At 42.8% G+C, this 22,845-nt stretch overlaps 1 protein-coding gene across 3 annotated transcripts in view; it reads left to right on the forward strand.

Annotated features, from left to right (window-relative positions):
• The window catches only part of ERI3 (ERI1 exoribonuclease family member 3), a 271,698-nt gene that overhangs the window by 44,979 nt on the left and 203,874 nt on the right, over positions 1-22,845 (forward strand). For all 3 annotated transcript variants that reach the window (XM_084852745.1, XM_084852748.1, XM_084852746.1), the window contains exon 5: positions 2,223-2,314. In XM_084852745.1, the coding sequence (XP_084708871.1) occupies positions 2,223-2,314 (92 nt within the window). The remainder of the gene's footprint in view (positions 1-2,222; positions 2,315-22,845) is intronic.

A 22,845-nucleotide genomic window follows, 5' to 3' on the forward strand; every position in this document is an offset into this window, starting at 1 on the left:
ATCGGGCAATACAGAAATATAATAAATGAAATGGAAAAAAGGCAGGGTATAAATGTAATAATAAATAAATAATAAATAATTAAATGCAGATAAACACAGCTGTGTCTTATAGCATTTTCAGTTGTTCATTCCAATTTAAGAACATAAGAGTCATGCTGGATCAGACCAAGGGTCCATCTAGTCCAGTATTCTGCTCACACAGTGCTAACAGGAAATCCACAAGTAGGACACGAGGGCATCAGTACCCTCCTGCTCATCAGGATTAGTACCTGTTCCTTATTTAAGAGCATAAGTAGAACCATGCTGGATCAGACCAAGGGTCCATCCAGTCCAGCATCCTGTTCACAGCTGCCCACAGGAAACTGACTAGCAGGACATGAGTGCAATAGCACCCTCCCGACCATGTTCCTCAGCAACTGGTGCCTCTGATACTGGAGGCAGCACATAGCAATCACGACTAATAGCCATTGAATCATTCCAATTCTTTGATTCTGTAAGAACGTAATTAGGGCCCTGCTGGATGAGACCAAAGGTCCATGTAGTCCAGCATTCTGTTCACATGCTGGCCAACCAGCTGTTGAGCAGGAACCCACAAGCAGGATATGAGTGCAACAGCACCCTCCCCCCATGTTTCCCAGCAATGAGTGTACACAGGCATCTTGCCTCGGATCCTGGAGGTTGCATATAGCCATCAGGACTAGTAGCCACTGATGGCATGCTCCTCCTTGAATTTATCCAACCCCCTGTTAAAGCCATCCAAATTGCTGGCCATCACTACAGTGAATTCCATAGTTTAACTTTGTACTGTGTAAAGAAGTCCTTTTGGCTGTCCCGAATCTCATAAGAACATAAGAAGAGCCCTGCTGGATCAGACCAAGCGTCCATCTAGTCCAGCATTTTGTTCACACAGTGGCCAAGAAGCTGCCCATGGGAAACCCACAACCAAGACAGGACTGCAGCAGCAGCCTCCCACCCACGTTCCCCAGCAACTGGTGTACAGAGGCATTTTTGTTTGGGAGTTACAGCTTCTGGAAGCACCTGGTTCAGGATGGCTGTTGTGCAGGAACATTGCATGGAAGAGTCAACAATCCAACTCCCTTTGGGGTGAAAGGTTGAGGGGGGCCTCTTTCTTCCTCTGCCTCCCCCCCCCCCATCAGCAGGTAGGTCTCTACCTTTTGCCTCCACTCACTGGCTGCTTTTGAAATTTCTCTTGGTTTCAAAAGAGGTTTGTCAGGTGGCATAGAGAAGTAATGGTTGAGAAATAAAAGTCCAGAAGTTCCTTTTGAGTGTGCAAAACTTGTTATGTAGTTCTTTAGATATAGGCCACAATAACAACTCATTTTGGGAGTTGAATTGGGGCATACCAGAGTATATTGCTTGGGGGTTTGTTAACATATTACCCTGAACTACATCTTGTATTGTCAACCTCCTTGTGGGAGGAGTGTGTGGAAATGCATTTCACAAGCTACCCGTGTATATGAATGAATAAAGCTACCTGTTTCATATTGCAGAATACGATGCTGTCTATCCAAGGCAGAATTCGATCAGGGAATAGAATGCAATATTCTGTTTGACACTGGTTTGTTCCTTTAGTTTGTGTGCACTGTCTTGCTAGCTCACCTCCATGAAGTGAAAACAAGCAGGCTGCCAATGTGGCATAGCAGGTAGAGACTTAGTATGTCTGTGGCTGAAGAGGGATTTGATCACAGATCGCTGGTACGTGAGAGCTGGTCTTGGTTTCATGGGAACAAAATGGGGATGGGAATTGTCTTTGAATGAGCATTGCAAGGATCATAAAACATCTAAAACTAATGAAAATCCCGGATGGAATAAGAAGGGGTATGGAGGGTATGTTGAAGTAGGACCTATTGCATCTGCTAGTTTACCATGCTATGTTTTGGAGGGGTAGAGGGAGGTCAGGGCACACAAGAGATGGCTAAGCAATATTAATGTATGATGACTATTCTGTAAGCAAAAATGTTGTGATAAAATCACCCCTTCTGTGGCTGCTTGATGTCTCCTATTGGAAATCTTCAAAGGTCCAAGCATACTTTCATAAAGATGAGAAGGCGAAGAGAATGAGAGGGGAGTAGGGGGGCAGCCATGTCTGATAAGATCACAATTTTCTTCTCTTGTGCTTGTGAGGCTTATTAGCATTTAACTGTTGCGTCTCTTTTCCATGTCTCGGAAAGCTCATCTCCTTTTCTGTCTGTTTCTTTCAGAGGGTTGAGGAATGGATGGCAAAGGAAGGCCTCTTGGATCCCAGTGTCAAGTCGATTTTTGTAACCTGTGGAGACTGGGACTTGAAAGTAATGTAAGTATGCAGAGGAAGATTATGTATTCATGATGTGACAACTCTTGCTCCCAGCAAGGCTTCCTTATGCAGTAGGATATCCACGTGTCTCTTATTTTGGGGATGCATGGGTTGCTTAGTCCTGCCATCTCTCCTGTATTAACTCTCCAACTATCACAGTGCTTTTTGGAATAAAACCTCTTCAAACGATCTACTCCTGATGTAGGTCTAGCCACTCATGTCAGCTCTGACTCTTGGCATGTCACTCTCCCTTTGCCTACATACCGGCATTTGTCCATCTCAGAGACATCATTATGGAGCATGACACATCAGGGAGGAAGGCTGGCATGCTCCTTTAGTTTAGTCAGATATATAAGATGCCACTTCCTTGAGCATCCCCATAAGAATTTAAATTCTGGGGTTTGATGCATTACTACTTTTCAACATTTCCCCCTCTAAATACCCAAGATTGCGAACAGGTAGAATGCAAGAAGACAACAAGAGCAATTTCTCCTGGGCTTGAACTACATTGCAGTCTGTCCAAGAGACCCTTCCCTTCAAGAACAGAGACTGTTAAGCTTGAAGTTCGAGGAAAGTTGCATTTCATGATTGAGAAGGATTGTATGTGTAGGGTAGATATTGTTTCTGAATAACACTCTTCTCCTTTGATCAGATTTATAATGGGGCTTTCCTATTTCCATCTTGAAGGATACTGACTTCTGTGCATTAATCTTAAATTAAAAACAATATCCCTGAGGCTGGCATACCTTTAAGAACATAAGAAGAGCCATGCTGGATCAGACCAAGGGTCCATCTAGCCCAGCATTCTGTTCACACAGTGGCCCACCAGCTGTTGACCAGGAACCCACAAGCAAGACATGAGTGCATCAGCACCCTCCTGCTCACATTCCCCAGCAACTGGTGTACATAGGCATAGTGCCTTTGACACTGGAGGTAGCACATAGCCATCAAGACTAATAGCCATTGATAGTCTTCTCCATGAAGTTGTCTAACCTCCTTTTAAAGCCATCCAAATTGGTGGCCACCACTACATCTTGTGATAGTGAATTCCATAGTTTAACTATGCGATGTGTGAAGAAGTACTTCCTTTTATCTGTCCTGAATCTCCCACCAATCAGCTTCATAGGATGACCTCGGGTTCTAGTATTTTGAGAGAGGGAGAAAAATGTCTCCCTATCCTTGTTCTCCACACCATGCATAATTTTGTACACCCCGTCATGGCTCTTTAATCTAGGAAGTCCTGTATGGTTTGGGGCCTGTTGAGCCAAGAGCTCTGTTCTTTCCCTGGGCATTTTTATAGGAAAATCAGCTAGAACACTTCAGTTAACAGCAACACAGTTTAATATTGAAGGTGCTGATGATGGAGTGATTTCTGAACCGTCTGTGTTTTTGAAACTCTCTTACTGACTTGGTCAGTTGTACTATTAGGTTTTTGAGCTACACAAAATGGCTGGCATACACTGATGTAGAGGCGTTACATACATTAGAAGAACATTGTTAGATCAGACCACTTGCCTATCTAGTCTGGGATCCTGCTTCCCACAATGGCCAACCAGAGATATATATGCGGGAAGCCCCTCAAGCAGAACATGAGGGCAATAGCCCTCTCCCATGTTGTTCTCAGTTACTGGTATTCAGAGGCATGGTGTCTCTGATCCTGGGGGTCACATATTGACTCGCAGCCATTGAGAGCCATATCCACCATGAATTTGCCATCACCTTTTAAAGACACCTAATTTGGTGGCCATCACCAGAACTTGTGAAGTTAGGATTTTTTGCCTCAGTGTGCATTACTACATGTAACACTGAACCACATTTGCTGTTTTATTGCCCATTAATCCAGTTTGGACAGATCCTTTGAAGCTCTTTGCTGTTCCTTTTTTATTTTTCCACCTAGAATAATTTGGGGTCATCAGCAAACTTGGCCAAGTCATTGCTCACCCCTAGTTCTAGCTCATTTATGAACAAGTTAAAAAGTATTGGTCCCAATACCTTTTCTATTCTGAAAACTGTCTACTTCTTGTTCTTTAACCAGTTTCTGATCCATAAGAGGACAAGTCCTGCTAGGTTTTCTCAGGAGCCTTTGGTAAGGGACTTAGTCAAAAGCCTTTTGAAAGTCAAAGTATACAGTGTGTACTGGAGCACTCTATGCACATGCTTGTTAACACTTTTGGAGAACTAAAAATTTAGTGAGACAGGACCTAGCTTTGGAGAAGCCATGTTGATTCTTCTTCAGCAGGAGTTGTTCTTTTATATGCGTGATCATTTTATCTTTAATAATGCTTTCCATCACTTCACCCAGAACAGATGTTAAACTAATCAGCCCATAATTTCCCTGATCTCCCCTAGATCCCTTTTGAAAAATTGGTGTTTAAATTGGCTGCTTTCCAGTCTTCTGCTACAGAGGCTGATCTTAGGGACGAGTTACATATTTTTGTTAGAAGATCAGCAATTTGACATTTGAGTTCCTTAAGAATTCTCAGATGGTGTCCATCAGGATCTCTGTGGTTTTTAATTTTATGTGACTTTTATTCAAATATTCTTATCTTGATGATCAGTTACCCAACTAGTATTCTCTGTGTTCTTGGGGCAGAGTCCATGTTTGCCCCAGCAGTAGTTAAATGTGCAGGCATTCTAGATAGATGATATAGGAGAAGGAGTAAGAGGTTTTGATAAAATCTAGACCACATCAAGAATGGGTGTCAATCTTTAAGTGTACTCTTGTTCATACCCATTGCTCACAGAGTTTACGCCTGTTTTATGGAAAGTCAGTTTAGAAGCTGTTTTATTTATTTATTTACAATATTTATATACTGCTCCACATCAAAGATTTTGGAGTGGTGAACAAAAAGATAAAAGAATAAAACACCATCTTAAAACAATTAAAACATTTTAAAAGAAACAGATTCTGAACTTAATAAATCGCGGCTGGTCACTCAAGGAAGGCCTCTTGAAATAACAATGTCTTCAGAAGGCACCGAAAGCAACACAACGTTGTGCCTGCCTGATCTCCAAAGGCAGACAATTCCACAGGAAGGGGGCCACCACACTGAAGGCTCTTTTCCTGGTGGACTCCAGCTGGGTCATGGGTCCATGTGGACATGCCCTCTGATGACCTCAGTGACTGGGCAGGTTGGTAAAGAAGGAGGCGATCTCTCAGGTATCCTGGTCCCAAGTTGTTTAGGGCTTTATACACTAGCACTGATATCTTAAACCTGTTGTTGTTCAGTCGTTCAGTCGTGTCCGACTCTTCGTGACCCCATGGACCATAGCACGCCAGGCCTTCCTGTCCTGCGCTCTCTCCCAGAGTGTGCTCAAGTTCATATTCATTGCATCGGTGATGCTATCTAGCCATCTCATCCTCTGCCGTCCCCTTCTCCTTTTGCCTTCAGTCTTTCCCAGCATCAGGGTCTTTTCCAGAGAGTTTTCTCTTCGCATTAGGTGGCCAAAATATTTGAGCTTCAGCTTCAGTATCTGTCCCTCCAATGAGCACTCAGGGTTGATTTCCTTTAGGATGGACTGATTTGACCTCCTTGCAGTCCAGGGGACTCGTAAGAGTCTTCTCCAGCACCACAGTTCGAAAGCATCAATTCTTCGGCGCTCAGCCTTCCTTATAGTCCAGCTCTCACAGCCATACATTACTCCTGGGAAAACCATAGCTTTGATTATGTGGACCTTTGTCGGCAAGGTGATGTCTCTGCTTCTTACTATGCTGTCTAGGTTTGCCATAGCTTTCCTCCCAAGGAGCAAGCGTCTTTTAATTTCATGGCCACAGTCACCGTCTGCGGTGATCTTGGAGCCCAAGAAAGTAAAATCTGTCACTGCTTCCATTTCTTCCCCGTCTATATGCCAGGAAGTGATGGGGCCAGATGCCATGATCTTCGTTTTGTTAATGTTGAGTTTCAAACTAGCTTTGCACTCTCCTCTTTCACCCTCAACAAGAGGCTCTTGAGATCCTCTTCGCTTTCCGCCATTAGGGTGGTATCGTCTGCATATCGGAGGTTGTTGATAATTCTCCCAGCAATCTTAATTCTGACCTCTGATTCATCCAACCCGGCATTTCTCATGATGTACTCTGCATATAAGTTAAATAAGCAGGGCGACAATATGCATCCTTGTCGTACTCCTTTCCCAATTTGGAACCAATCGGTTGTTCCATGTCTGGTTCTTACTGTTGCTTCTTGACCCTCGTACAGGTTTCTCAGGAGACAGGTAAGGTGGTCTGGTACTCCCATCACTTTAAGAATTTGCCACAGTTTGTTGTGATCCACACAATCAAAGGCTTTAGCGTAGTCAATGAAGCAGAAATAGATGTTTTTCTGGAATTCTCTTGCTTTCTCCATGATCCAGCGAATGTTGGCGATTTGATCTCTAGTTCCTCTGCCTCTTCGAAACCCAGCTTGTACTTCCGGTAGTTCTCGGTTCACATGCTGCTGAAGCCTAGCTTGTAGAAGACAGGCATGATCAAGGACAAAGAAGGCAGGGACCTAACAGAAGCAGATGAGATTAAGTAGAGGTGGAAAGAATACACAGAAGAACTATACAGGAAAGATCTGAATGTCCCTGATAGCCATGATAGTGCGGTCACTGAACTTGAGCCGGACATCCTAGAAAGTGAAGTCAAGTGGGCCTTAGGAAGTATTAGTAACAACAAAGCCAGCGGAGATGACAGTATTCCAGCTGAGCTGTTTAAAATCCTAAAAAATGATGCTGTTAAAGTGCTGCATTCAATATGCCAACAAATTTGGAACACTCAACAATGGCCGCAAGACTGGAAAAGGTCAGTTTACATTCCAATTCCAAAGAAGGGCAATGCCAAAGAGTGTTCAAACTACCGCACAATTGCACTCATTTCATGGATCACTGCCTTGTTGTGGCGAAGGGGCTTGCGTAACTCAGTGAAGCCATAAGCTATGCCGTGCAGGGCCACCCAAGATGGACAGGTCATGGCAGAGAGTTCTGACAAAATGTGGTCCACTGGAGAAGGAAATGGCAACCCACTCCAGTATTCTTGCCAAGAAAATCCCATGGAATGTAACACAAGGCTAAAAGAGATGACACTGGAAGATGAGCCCCTCAGGTTGGAAGGTGTCCAATATACTACTGGGGAAGAGCAGAGGGTATTTCCAAGTAGCGCCAGAAAGAGTGAAGCGGCTGGGCCAAAGCCAAAAGGACACTCAGCTGTGGATGTGTCTGGTGGTGAAAAGAAAATCTGATGCTGTAAAGAACAATATTGTTTAGGAACCTGGAATGTCAGATCAATGAATCAAGGTAAGTTGGAGGTGGTCAAACATGAGATGGCAAGATTGAACATCGACATCTTGGGAATCAGCGAACTAAAATGGACAGGCATGGGCGAATTTAATTCAGGTGACCATCATATCTACTATTGTGGGCAAGAATCCCTTAGAAGAAATGGAGCAGCACTCATAGTCAACAAAAGGGTGGGAAAAGTAGTACTGGGGTACAATCTTAAAAACGATAGAATGATCTCAGTACGAATCCAAGGCAAACCATTCAACATCACAGTAATTCAAGTCTATGCCCCAACCACTGAGGCCGAAGAAGCTGAGGTTGATCGGTTCTATGAAGACCTACAACACCTTCTAGAACTAACACCAAAAAAAGATGTCCTCTTCATCATAGGGGATTGGAATGCTAAAGTAGGAAGTCAAGAAATCACCGGGATAACAGGCAAGCATGGCATGGCCTTGGTGTACAAAATGAAGCAGGACAAAGGCTAATAGAGTTTTGCCAAGAGAACACGCTGATCATAGCAAACACTCTTTTCCAACAGCACAAGAGACGACTCTACACATGGACATCACCAGATGGTCAATATCGAAATCAGATTGATTATGTCCTTTGCAGCCAAAGATGGAGAAGCTCCATACAGTCAGTCAAAACAAGACCTGGAGCTGACTGTGGCTCAGATCATGAGCTTCTTGTTGCAAAATTTCGGCTTAAATTGAAGAATGTAGGGAAAACCACTAAACCATTCAAGTATGACCTAAATCATATCCCTTATGAATACACAGTGGAGGTGAGGAATAGATTTCAGGGATTAGACCTGATAGACAGAGTGCCTGAGGAACTATGGATGGGGGTCCATAACATTGTTCAGGAGGCAGCAACTCAATCCATCCCAAAGAAAAAGAAATGCAAGAAAGCCAAGTGGCTGTCTGATGAGGCTTGACAAGTAGCTGAGGAAAGAAGGGAAGCGAAAAGCAAGGGAGAAAGAGGAAGATATATCCAACTGAATGCAGAGTTCCAGAGAATAGCAAGGAGAGACAAGAAGGCCTTCTTAAATGAACTTTAAACCTGGCCTGGTAGCAAATAGGCAGCCAGCGCAGTTCCCTCAGCAAAGGCGTTACATGCTGAAAAAGGGCAGCTCCTGGCAACAGCTGAGTTGCTGCGTTCTGCACTAGCTCCAGCTTCTGGAGCAGCCCCGCATAGAGTGCATTGCAGTAATCCATTCTTGAAGTTACTAATGCCTATATCTCCATGGCCAAGCTATCCCTGTCCAGGAGAGGCTGTAGCTGGCGAACTAGCCAAAGCTGGTAAAAGCTGGTTATGTGAAGAACCTGCTCAGTAGCTGGGCAGTACTGATTCTTTCCTACTAGACACAGAGCCAGAATGAAGCCACAAGGGTGACTTTGCCAGCTGCCCTTACCAAGCCTCCCAGTCAATTGGTATGACTGGGAGGCTTTTTCTTACCATGTTGGCAGGGGTGGGTGTCCAGTTGTTCAAGTTTCAATTTGGAATGTTAATTTAACATTAATTTAATTGTATATATATCATACTTTAGTGTTGAGGCCATTTTGTTCATCCATTCTGTGCCTGGGTCATATGCCCGTCTTGCCCCTCTTAAATAACCAACTGAAGTATAACTAATTATATCTTGTGTTCATGTACACAAAAAGCCACCTCTCCCTAGATATCATCAATAATATCTACACAATCAGAAAATGTTGGAGTTCCTGTGACCTGGTCTTTGCCTCTCCCTGGCAGAGTGCTGATGGTTATATCACATGAAAAAGTTTGTGGGCTTGACAGTTATAACTTCACAGCCACTTGGCTTTCCATTCAGGCATGAGTTTCTCTCAGTTATAAGAGGCATGCTGAAAGAATCCTCAAGCACTTATTGGTTGGCCTGATTAACACTAACCTGAAAAATGGGAAGTGAACTGGCATGAAAAGGCCCAATGTGGAAGGAAATGGTGCTGTTGTTTCAGACAAAATAATTGCTTTTTCAAATGTTGTGTTAACAGAAACGTATGTATATGATCCATGTCATATTTAATATATATTTATCAGATTTAATATATATTTAAGTGGAAAATTGCCCAAGTCCAACACAGTCACATTTGACTTCAAAAGAGGAAACTTCTCTAAAATGAGGGAAAGTGGAGAGTCAAGAGGATTAATTCCCTTCAAAATGCTTGGAGATTAGTCAAAACCAAAATAATAGAAGCCCAGCTAAAATGTATGCCACAGGTTAGGAAAGGTAGCACCAAGTCCAAGAGGTCACTGGCATGGTTAACGAGCAGTGTTAATGGAACTATTAGAGAAAAGAGGGCTTCCTTCAGAAAATGGAAGTCTTGCTCAAGTGAGGAAAACAAAAAGGAGCACAAGTTTGCACAAAGGCGATGCAAGCAGACAATAAGGGATGCAAAAAACATTTTGAGGAACATATCGCTAATAATATTAAGGCCAACAATAAATAATTATTTAAATATATCAGAAGCAGAAAACCAGCTAGGGAGGCTGTTGGACCATTGGCTGACAGTGGAGTTAAAGGAGTATTGAAGGAGGACAAGGAGATTGCAGAGAAGCTGAATGAATTCTTTGAATCGGTCTTCACCGCAGAAGATATAGGACAGATGCCTGTGCCTGAACTGATGTTTTCAGGAAGGGAGTCTGAGAAACTGAGGCAAATTGTGATGAGAAAAGATGAAGTTCTCAACCTTACAGATAAATTGAAAGCAAAGAAATAACCGGGCCCAGATGGTATCCATCCTAGAGTTCTCAAAGAACTCAAATATGAAATTGCTGATCTTCTAACCAAAATTTGCAACATGTCCCTAAGATCAGCCTCTATATCAGAAGACTGGAAGATGGCCAATGTAACACCAATTTTTAAAAAGGGATTCCGGGGGGATGCAGGAAATTACAGGCCGGGTAGCTTAACATCTGTTCTGGGTAAATTGGTTGAAGGCATTATTAAAGATAAAATTAGTAAGCATATAGAAGGATAAGCCCTGCTGAAAAAGAATCAACGCGGCTTCCGCAAAGGCAAGTGCTGTCTCACTAACCTTTTAAAGTTCTTTGAGAGTGTCAATAAACATGTAGACGGGGGGATCTGGTAGTCAGTCTTTACTTGGACTTCCAAAAGGCTTTTGACAAAGTCCCTCACCAAAGACTCCTGAGCAAACTTAGCAGTCATGGAATAAGAGGACAGGTCCTCTTCTGGATCAGTAACTTGTTAAAGAACAGAAGGCAGAGAGTAGGAATAAACTATAAATTCTCCCAATGGAGGGAAGTAAATAATGGGGTCCCACAGGGTTCTGTATTTTGGACTAATGCTTGTCATCCTGTTCATAAATGGTTTGGAATTAGGAGTGAGCGGTGGAGTGGCCTAGTTTGCAGATGTCACCAAATTATTTAGGGTGGTTAAAACAAAAAGGGATTGTGAGGACCTCCAAAAGGATCTCTCCAAACTGGGAGAATGGGCCTCAAAATGGCAAATGTGGTTGAGTGCAAGCAAGTGTAAATTGATGTATGTTGGGGCAAAAAATCCCAACTTCAAATATAACCTGATGATATCTGAGCTAGCAGTGGTCAACCAAGAAAGAGATCTTGGGGTTGTGGTGGAGAGTTCGATGAAAATGTCAACCCAGCTGCTGTAAAAAAGGCAAACTCCATGTTAGGCATAATTAGAAAAGGAATTGAGAATAAAATGGCCAATAGCATTCTGCCCCTATACAAATCTATGGTGGGGCCACACTTAGAATACTGTGTACAGTTCTGGTCACGATACCTAAAAAAAGGTACTATGGAGCTTGAAAATTGCTGAAATCATTGTGGTGGTGAGAAAAAAAGCTGCATTTGCACCTTAAAACAAGGTGCACATTCCTCTCCATGCTTTAGCAAAAATTCAGCTTTTTTCATGCCACTGCTGCCACAATTCAGCGGTGCCAATTTGAGGGTGGCAGGGGGTGCAGAAAAGGATGGGGGACACATGCAACCAGCAGCCCATATGTTGCCCACCCCCAGTTTAGAAGGTAAGCTTCTGACATGCAATAAATTGATGCCCCTGGAAACAGCCAAGTGATCCTTAGATTGGATATGCCTAGGCTGTCTTCTTGGGGTATATGAGGAATTTGAATGGTTGATGCTTGGTTCTCCTGCTCCATAGGGAGGGCATTTTGTGCCTAATAGTTATTCTTTGCCCACATGTTCCTGTTGTATCCAGATGCATTGCTATCTTTCTTCATCATTGTACACATATACCCTCAAAATTGCCAAGGTAACCAAGACAAATTAACCTATGTACAGTTGTATGTTTTTCAGTCCTTTAGTCTGATCATTGGAGTCTAATGTTCTGGTTATCAAATTCCAAACTCCCTGGTAGTGATTTCTCTGAAGTTCATTAAATTCTGTCCAGGATGGAAGCTAATAGTACTGCTCAGCTGGGACAGCTTGTCCAGTTGTGGTCACTGCATTTTAAGGAGAATGCAAACAAACAGGAGAAGATTTGAAACAGAGCATAAAAATGATAAAGAACTTGGAATGCATAAATGCACAAAAGCTGAGTGAAACTAGCTTTATTGAGGGTCTATTTGCTGTTCGCAAATAGAATGTGAAAAAGGCTGCCATGGAGAAGAGAGTCCATGATAATTAAATACAGAACAAGAAGAAATCGTTTAAAATGGTCAAGGGCTTATTTTAGGTTGGATACCAGAAAACAAAACAGTTTTCTAAAACATTTGAGCAATAGACTAGGCTGAGGAATTGTGTAATCTCATTCAATGGAAGCCTTATAGCTTCTGTCTGTGGTGTTTACATGTAGGGAATCCTGCCAAATGGGACTTGACAGAAAGATCCTTACAGGTCTTTGATCCTATGAGGGAAAAGGGTATGAAGGGCCCCGTGTCGTCGTCCCCCCCCCCCCCCGTAAGAAGGATTTGAGGTTTGGTGGCCAGCAGGAGACACTACAGAACATTTTTCAGTGTGTTAACATCACTTATTTTGCATGCATTTTCATCCAGGTGGGAGAAAAGACTCAGTTCTAGCTTCAGAAGGTGCTATGAATGGCTCATCCCCCCCACCTTTCCATTTCTAATTTTATTCTACACAATATCTTCAGAGGTTGATGCTTAGGTTGATCCTTGGGCATTGCTGGTACCGTGGAAAATACATGATCTTGTGATTCCAGCTTCATGGAGGTAAGGGTTTCAGCAGCTACCTGTTAGTGAACAGCCCATCACTTTATCGCAGTGGAGATTGGCTGTGGCAGCCTTAGTGGCATCACATCCGATTAGCTGCGTGTCAGAGAACATGGCTTGAGCTTGAGTGAGAGAATGCTTGCTGCCAGCCCTGACTCGTCTCATTTCCCCGTTTACTTTTATCCATCACTACAATGCTGAGGTTCCCCCTGAACTAATTAAGTTTGCATGTGTTTAGACACATTGCCAAATAAGATTTAGCAAAGCAGAACTGAGCTACATCTCTTTTCAGTTGGGATTGGTGCAGAGCTGTTATGCTGCCTCAAGGACTAAAGGAAGCACAGTAGTTAGGATGTGCAGCATACCTAGGATGTGTTCTTCAGTGTAGTTCAATTATATTTTAAGAGTGCACTGGAAGGGAGCTGCCCAGTATGCTGTTATTGTGCAAAGGATTAACACTGTGTTGCTTATGATAGGGTAGAGTGTGAGTTTGCAGAAACTATATTGGTTCAAATCCAGATGGGGAAAGAAAGTCAAAGGCTAGGGAATCAAATAAGTTGCAAGAATACTTAGGGTTAATGGGTATTAAACATCTGATTCCAGATAAATGCCAAGGGAACTAGGTGGTGTGCTTTTGAAAATACATGTTCTGTGCTTCAAGGGAAACTTTGTTTCTCTGTAATTGGCATTTGGCACAAGCAGCCAAAATCTGTTTTGGTGCCTATTTTTTCAGCAGTACTTATGCAGACTCTAATAAGAATCTGTGACATTTTTTCAGTGCTGTGCATCCTCTTTCTCTCAATGCGTTAGAAACTAATTCCAAACTGTTACCTGCTGCTGTAGTAAGGATTTTATTTTAGGACTTTCATAATTTAATGAGAAGAGAATAGCATGCCTGGAATGTTTTCTTTCTTTCTTTTGTTATGGACTCAGGGAGGTCTAGAACAGATACTTTTCAAAAAGGAACGGAGGTGGAGGACTCATCATAAGATGCCTTAAATACTGATGGAAGGGGTACAACTGGGATTGAATTTCCTGTGATGAATGTAACCACTTTTGGTCTCTGGATCAGATTAGGTACTGGATATTTTGCAAGAGATTATGGGCAAATGACTTTTTGAGCCAGCCAGGCATGTGCCCTGGTAATGGCTCCCTTAAAGGATGGTCCAGGGTTGGGAAGAAAGGACTGGGAGGTGCAGGTGTGAGTGAACACAAAAATGCTGTTATCTCTGACCTATAGTCCTTGCAAATGAGGAATGAGGTCTTGCAGATTTTAAGTAAACCCACAGAATGTGTTATTACTTCTAGAAACAGCAAGTAACTATCAATTGTTATACTTCCCTTTTCTCTCAGGGGTGCTTACTAGTGTGTGAATAGGAAGCTAAATGCCTGGGAGAGTATTGTGTTCCATGCTGTGCTTTGGAGATGCTGGGGTGAGCACATAAACAGAGAAAGCTTCCTTCTGTAATGTAGCTTAGTGCAAGGGTGGGGAACCTGTGGCCCTTCAGATTTTGGACATCAACTCCCATAATTCCTGGCCATGCCTGCTGGGGCTAATGGGAGTTGGAGTCCAACAATATCTGGAAGGCCACAGGTTCCTCACCCTTTAGTGGGATGGTAATTATGGTAGGGAAGGTAGAAGCATTGCTCATAAAGAATGGGATTATCCTTGTGTGGACACAGTAACTTTGTAGACTAGAATTATCTTTATTAATGATATTTATAGACTGTCCTATAACAGAATTCTCAAAGTGAATTCTGAATTCACCCAGTCCCAGTTGGTGGTCTTGCAGCCACATTCTGAAGTAACTGAAGTTTTTGGACCATTTTCAAAGGCAGTCTCACATACAACATATTGCAGTAGTCTACAAGGTGGTTACCAGGGCATGGAGATAGCAAGGCTATATCTGTAGCTGGCTTTCCATCACATCATCTTGTGATGCTACAGTTAGGGTTGTAGCTGGCTTTCCATCACATCATCTTGTGATGCTTCATGGCTCTGATTCTTCATCTGGAGCTGACAGTAGTTGTAAGTATCTAGGTATAGGTGAATATTCAGCAGTGTTAGTCTTTGGCCAAGATGGTATCATGAGCCCATCTGAGCTGGGATGTGTAGTGAAGTATTCCCTAGAATGCTCTGAAATTCCCTCACCTCACCCCACCCCAGTGACTGTTAAAGTAATATGCTGATTCTGTATCCAGCCTTTGCATGGATGGATCAACTGGTTTCAGGCCTCCGCAGATCAGCATGAATAGGACTGGCAAAGGGGAGACAGCTGTTCCCATCCTGCTCAGTCTCATAGAATCATAGAATCATAGAATAGTAGGGCTGGAAGGGACCCACAAGGCCATCGAGTCCAACCCCCTGCTCAATGCAGGAATCCAAGTCAGAGCATCCCTGACAAATGGCTGTCCAGCCTCGTCTTAAAGGCCTCCAGTGTGGGAGAGCCCACCACCTCCCCAGGTCTCCTTCCTTCCTTGTTAAGATGCAATTTCTTTAACAAGGAAAAAGCTCCTGAGTGGGAACATCACCTTTCTGAAGGCTTGTCCTGACAAAGACATTTCACATCAACAGCGTCTCATGTCAACTTTGGCAAATATGAGTCACTCATTCTAAAACCTCCCTCCACTAAGAAAAAGAAAGAAGCTCATGCACCAAAGAGGAAATGAATCATACTCCACAGCTTGAATACATCATGACAGCAGTGGATCTAATGAGAGAGGGCCATTCATTCTGGGTGTAAAGTTTCCACCATTGACACAGAAATGCTATTAATTAAAGAAAAGCTACCTGAAGCTAAAGATAAGAGGCACTAGACCTGCCAGGCTGGAATATATGAGTGGGGATTCAGCCTTGTTAAGCCTGTGGGACCTTAGGCCTGAGAGCAAGTGCTGTGGGAAGAGGATTCCTTTGGCTTGATACAAGGAGCTACTTAAGAATGAAAAGGTGTGAGGCCAAGCTTGGACTTGGTGTAATTTAATGAGGGATTTACAGCAAAGTGTAATGTACACCAATTCTTACAAGCAATGACTTGTAACATGCATGCTTGGAGGGCCAGATGAAGGAGTTGCTTAGGGCTCATGCACATTAGGCTTGCCTTTGAGCAGTTATGCTCTCTGTATCTCTGTGGCAAATTCTTCCCTGTTCCAATAGAATTGGTCAGGGGTGGGGTGGGCAGTGGCGGCGGCATTGTACTTTTTTCTCTAAGTGAAACCAACAGCTTGTGAGTCATTCTTTTCTGACTGCTATATATTGATGCATTGTGCTGTTTCCTGGAGAATACAGTAACAGAAGAAAGGCAGCCTGTCTAGCACCATCATAATGATCCATGAGAACCAGAAGTCGAGCATAGATGTCTCAACCTTGTCGGATTTGGTGGAAACTGATACAGACTGCATTCAAATGAACATATCTTGGCTTAATAAGCTGAGATATGAATGAGTCTTTTGCCCAAGCATACAGTCATAGAATCGTAGAATTATAGAATAGTAGGGTTGGAAGGGGCCTACAAGGCCATCAAGTCCAACCCCCTACTCAATGCAGGAATCCAAGTCAGAGCATCCCTGACAGATGGCTGTCCAGCCTAGTCTTGAATGCCTCCAGTTTGGGAGAGCCCACTACTTCCCTATTGGTTCCATTGTCGTACTGCTCTAACAGTCAGGAAGTTTTTCCTGATGTTCAGCTGGAATCTGGCTTCCTGTAACTTGAGGGGAGATATGATAGCACTCTTCAAGTACTTGAAAGGTTGTCACAGAGAAGAAGGCCAGGATCTCTTCTTGATCATCCCAGAGTGCAGGACACGGAATAATGGGCTGAAGTTACAGGAAGCCAGATTCTGGCTGAACATCAGGAAAAACTTCCTGACTGTAAGAGCAATACGACAATGGAACCAATTACCTGGGGAGGTGGTGGGCTCTCCCACACTGGAGGCCTTCAAGATGAGGCTGGACAGCCATTTGTCAGGGATGCTCTGACTTGGATTCCTGCATTGAGCAGGGGGTTGGACTCGATGGCCTTATAGGCCCCTTCCAACCCTACTATTCTATGAATCTATGAGCCCATGATTCCGTGTCCTGCACTCTGGGATGATGGAGAAGAGATCCTGGCCTTCCTCTCTGTGACAACTTTTCAAGTACTTGAAGAGCGCTATCATATCTCCCCTCGGTCTTCTCTTCTCAAGGCTAAATATGCCCAGTTCTTTCAGTCTGGTTTCATAGGGCTTTGTTTCTAGTCTGCTGATCATCTTTGTTGCCCTCCTCTGAACCCTCTCCAGTTTGTCTGCATCCTTCTTAGTGTGGTGCCCAGAACTGGACACAGTACTCCAGATGAGACCTAACCAGTGCTGAGTAGAGGGGAACTAGTACTTCCCGGGATTTGGAACCTATGCTTCTATTAATGCAGCCCAAAAGAGCATTGGCCTTTTTTGCAGCCACATCACATTGTTGGCTCATATTCAGCTTGTGATCGACAACAGTTCCAAGATCCTTCTCGCTTGTAGTGTTGTTGAGCCAAGTATCGCCCATCTTGTAACTGTGCATTTGGTTTCTTTTTCCTAGGTGCAAAACTTGGCATTGATCCCTCTTAAATATCATTCTGTTGTTTTGTGCCCAGCGTTCCAGTCTATCAAGATCACTTTGAATTTTGTTTCTGTCTTCCAGGGTATTAGCTATCCCGCCCAATTTTGTGTCATCTGCAAATTTGATAAATGTTCCCTGCACCTCCTCCTCCAAAGTCATTAATAAACATGTTGAAGAGCACTGGGCCCAGGACTGAGCCCTGTGGTACCCCGCTCATTACCTCTCCCCAGTTTGAGAAGATCCCATTGATAAGCACTCTTTGAGTCCGATTCTGTAGCCAACTGTGGATCCACCGGATTGTTGTTTCATCTAGCCCACTTTGAGCTAGTTTGCTCATCAGGATATCATGGGGCACTTTGTCAAAAGCTTTGCTGAATTCGAGGTATATGATGTCTACAGCATTCCCACAGTCCACAGGGGAGATTACGTGATCAAAAAATGAGATCAGATTTGTCTGTCAGGATTTGTTCTTGACAAATCCATGTTGGCTTTGAGTAATCACTGCATTGTTTTCAAGGTGCTTCCAGATGGATTGCTTGATAATCTCCTCCAGAATTTTTCTAGGGATTGATGTCACACTGGCTGGTCTATAGTTCCCAGGTTCCTCTTTTTTACTCTATTTGAAGATAGGGACAACATAAGCCCTCCTCCAGTCATCTGGCACTTCCCCCGTCCTCCATGATTTCTCAAAGACAATAGACAGTGGTTCTGAGAGTTCTTCTGCCAGGTGTCCTTTATTACTCCAGGATGCAGTTCATCGGGCCCTGGAGATTTGAACTCATTCAAAGTAATTACATGTTCCCTGACCATATGCCTATAGATCTCAAGCTGCAAGCCTGCCCCTTCAGCCTGTACTTCACCTTTGCCAGGGGGGTCATAGACCCTCTTTTGGGAGAAGACTGAGCCAAAGTAGGAATTGAGCACTTCTGCCTTTTCTTTGTCATCTGCTGTCATTTTGCCATCCTTATTTAATAGCTGAACCATCATTTCTTTCCTCTGTCTTTTACTATGCATGTATCTGAGGAAATCCTTTTTGTTGCTTTTAGCATCCCTCGTTAACCTCAGCTTGTTCTCAGCTTTAGCCTTCCTGACGCTTTCCCTGCAATTCTGTGCTACCTGCCTGTACCCTTCCTTTGTTGCTTGGCCTTCTTTCCACTTTCTATATGTGTCCTTTTTTGTTTTCAGGTAATCTCTAAGCTTTTTGTGAAGCCACACTGGCTTCTTCTGTTGCCTTCCACCTTTTCTTCTTGTTGGAATGGTTTGTGATTGTGCCTTGAGAATGTCTTTTTTTAAAAGCTCCCACCCGTCTTGGACTCCTTTTCTCGTTAGAGTCGCTTGCCATGGGACCTTACTGATCATTGTTCTGAGTTTATTAAAATCATCTTTCCTAAAATCCAGGGTATGCGTTTGACTACATGCTGCTTTTGCTTCCCTTAGAACCAAGAACTCAAGTACAACATGGTCGCTTTCCCCCAGAGTTCCTGTAACTGCTACTTTATCCACTAAGTCATCTCTGTTGGTTAGGATAAAGTCAAGGATAGCCGATCCTCTAGTTCCTTCCTCTACTTTCTGTAGGAGGAAGTTATCCGCCACACAAGTCAGGAATTTCCTGGAGGGGCCATGTTTTGCAGAATTTGTCTCCCAACAAATATTGGGAAAATTGAAGTCCCCCATTACTACTACATCATGCTTCCTTGAAACATTGGCTATTTGCTTTTCAAAAATTTCATCCTCGTCTTCTCCTTGATTGGGTGGCTGGTAGTAGATTCCGACCACCATGTTCCTTTTATTCTTTGCTCCATTTATTTTGATCCAGATGCTCTCGATGGAGCTACCAAGCTCATCCTCCTGTATTTCTGTGCAGAGATATGTATTTTTCACATATAGTGCAACCTTGCCTCCCTTTCTGTTCTTCCTTTGCATGAGCTGGAAAACTAATCTCTAGTTAGCCGTAGTTTCCCATTTTGTCCAGTCCAGGAAACTATGGTTAATAGCTTCAGCATAAGACAAGATATTAAACCAAGTACTTAATATCCTGGCTTGTTTTGAAATGGTTAACTATTGTTTCTCGGTTCAGACAAAAAAAACCATGGTTAACTAGAGACTTCCTGGTATGGCTAACATGAAGGGGCTGCATACATGGGCAAAATATCACCTTCATATATCATTCAAAATATCAGTTTATTAAGCTGGAATATAATTATCTGAACAAGAAAAAGAAAGGTTACTAAAGGGCTGGATATGATAGAGGTTTATAAAATTATGCATTGTTTTCAGAAAATGAATAGATTTTTTTCTCCCTCTTTTATAAATACTAGAATTAAGAGTTACCAATAAATTGAATGGCAGTAGATTTAGGACAAGCAAAAGAAAGTACTTCTGTACACAACACTGATCAACAGCATGTTTACTCAGAAGTAAATCCTACTTTATTCAGTGAAGTTTATTCTTTAGTAAATGAGTATAGGATTTTTACCCAGCTCATGGAATATGCTGCTGCAAGAGGTCACAATGGCCACTGGCTTAGATGGCTTTAAAAGGGGATTAGACAAGTTTGTGTGGAATAGGTCTGTAACCACTATTAACCATCATAGGCAAACTGAGCATCCCAGTTCAAAGGCAGTTTGCTTCTCTGAATAAGTATTGTTGGGGGCAGCAACAGAGAAGGTCCTGCATTCATGACCTCCATGTGGACGTCCCACAGCGGTTGGTCACTATGGGAAACAAGATGCTGGCTTACATGGGCCTCCAGTCTGATCCAGGGCCAGGAGGGTTCCTGGGTGATGTTTGAGAGTGAGGTGGACAAATGGGCTAGTCCATCTTCAAGAGGTAAACCATTGTAGTCATCTGAGATGTGAAAATGCTTATTAGTCCAGTAGACGTACTGCATAGACAAGGCCTAACAGTAAACGAATTACACCCAAAATTATTCCAGTTGCACTTTGTTCAGGATAGTATTCTATATTAAATATCCAAAACCTAAAACCAACAAAGCAGGCCTAAAAAACAGTGATCTCTTTTGTTTTTCATATAATACTTCAATGAAACTCAAAACGTAAATTGCCTTTATTATAAGAGAACTGTCAAAAAGTGTTCAACATGAAACATCAAGCTATCTACTGTATATCTAATGAAAGATGATATAGGCAGATATGGGCAATATGTCAATAGGATTATTAAACTATATAGTGAAATAGTCGTTCTAACCCATTATATGCAAATCTTGACATTGAAGCAATTGATGAGAATATACATATGCATTGGTTTTTCACTACCAAGGTTACTGCTTAGTCATGTTTCTCGTTGGTAAAAACTGGTAATGCACTTGTGCAGTTGCTTCCATTGCAGTGCTTGCAAACCACAGTATAAACAAGAGCTTAAGTTGGCATGTACATCTTTGACTGCATGTTTTGTCAACTGCGATTTGGCAGGTACAGAGAACTGTCTTTAGTAATTTCTCTGGTGCCGGTTCTTTTTTTGTGGCTAGTGGATGAAGATATCCTTGTAAACATTGCCATCCCCATTGTTCTGGAAACACATTGTAAACTCCAAGTGTTTTCCATCCCAAACAGTGGAAATGAACCCTGTACAGGTGGTATGTAGTAGCATCAACAGTTGGAATTGCAACGCTAAGCTCTCTTTAGATAGTTTCTTAATGTTCATAGAATCAGAGAATAGTATGGTTGGAAGGGGCCTACAAGACCATTGAGTTCTTAATGTACTTCGCAGTATGCTGAGTGGCTCACAATTCATAGAGCTCATTGACTTTCCATCATCCCTAGCCCTACCCATGTATCAACTCTCCTCAGCTTTTGATGATCTCATGAGCATTTACTCTATAAACATACCTCTCCACACTCCAGTCCACATTTTGTTCTGACTCTTACTTTCCTGGAAGTCTTTATCTACTTCTGGAAACTTGTCTCTAAGTTCTAGCATTTGGTGAATGTATAGTCTGGCACATTTGATGTAATTATTGTGTCCAGCACTTGAAAAAAATGGAATTATTAGTTCAGCAGTCTGCAAATGTAATTACCAGTTTCCAGGCATTTCGGTCTTTGTTGTATCAACATATCAACCATGTGAAGGCACATAATCCAAAGGTATACTGCTCTTCTACTCTTAAGAGTTTCTTTAGTTTCTTCAAGCCTTTTGGGTAAGGTTTGTAGAACTATTGAAGAATTTATCTGCTCAGCTGGCTTTTCTTCAGTAATGGATTTCTCAAAAAGTAAGAAAAGTTACTCGATTACTGGTTGTCAATCGCCATTGTATTACTGGATTCAGGGGCTTCCACTGGATTCACTGGTCTTTGTTGGGGCGTGTTTGTCTATGTCTGAAGGTGAAGACACTCTGTGTCCTCTAGCGGTTCCCACCTCTGGAGTATTGTACTATATTGTAGTGTACTTCCGCTATTGGTAGAGCACTTCCTGCTGTTGATACCAGTAATTGGCCCCTTCCAACCCTACTATTCTATGATTCCTCAGTACCAGATTCATTCATAAAATTCCCAGTGGCTTCCAAATATAACATCAAAAAGTTGAGTCCTCCAAGATGTATAATCTTATTAAACTCTGCAAGATGGGAACTTACTATCTGACATGCTTTTATCCACAGACTCTGATTGAAAGCAACAACAGACACATCCATACCCAATCTCTGTGGTTCTGCACATATGAATGTTAGCGTGGTGTACAGGCAACTGAGACTAGTTGGGTTTAAGTCAGTCAGTTGGAGGAATAATGTGGAACATACCTCTGGCTGAGAGCCTGCATACACAGTCTGCATATACCCTGATCATCTGGGCTCTGGTTGTCTTTGCAATCTATTTGTAATCTATAGCGGCAGGGCCAGCCTTCCCATGAGGTGGAGTGAATCAGGTGACAGAGCAGGAGGAGCAGTAAATTGCATGTTCCCTCCCTGCCTCCCTCCAAGAGTCCCCCATCATGCTACTGCCTCACTCCAGAGAGTCCCACTGGCTGCTCTGCCAATTTGGCATTTGCCACAGCTGGAGAACAGGGCTGGTGGGGCTCTCCGGAGCTGCTGCCCACTCCGTGGCACTACCAGCCCCACTCTTTCGCTGTGGCAAATTGATTTTCAAAGCAGATGTGCCTGAATGAGGGCACCCCATGTATCTCCTCTTATGTTACAAATTTCTTTGTTTATCTGATTTGCATGGTTCTGACTTCATTAACAAATGGGCCCTCTCTATTCCGTTCTTTCTCTGTGATAAATTTACCACATAATAAACAATTTTCTTTGAAATTAAACCATGGAACTTCTGAGAGAAGTACGTAACACTTCCTCTTTTTTTCAAACAACTTTGTATGTAGTTTTTGTTGGTATACATGCTTCATGGACTTTCAGTTCACCTTGAGGAACTTCCAAAAATCTCTCATTCAAATTGTCATGTCTTTCCTTACTCACTTCAATTATGCCTCTCATGTCTTTTTTCCCAAAGAATCACACAACTTTCATCATCACCAAGTACACTGTCACAAATAATGC

This window comes from Heloderma suspectum, chromosome 4 (assembly GCF_057233095.1).
Source record: "Heloderma suspectum isolate Gila_16-S chromosome 4, 16-S_ref, whole genome shotgun sequence".
Classification (NCBI taxonomy): Eukaryota; Metazoa; Chordata; class Lepidosauria; order Squamata; family Helodermatidae; genus Heloderma; species Heloderma suspectum.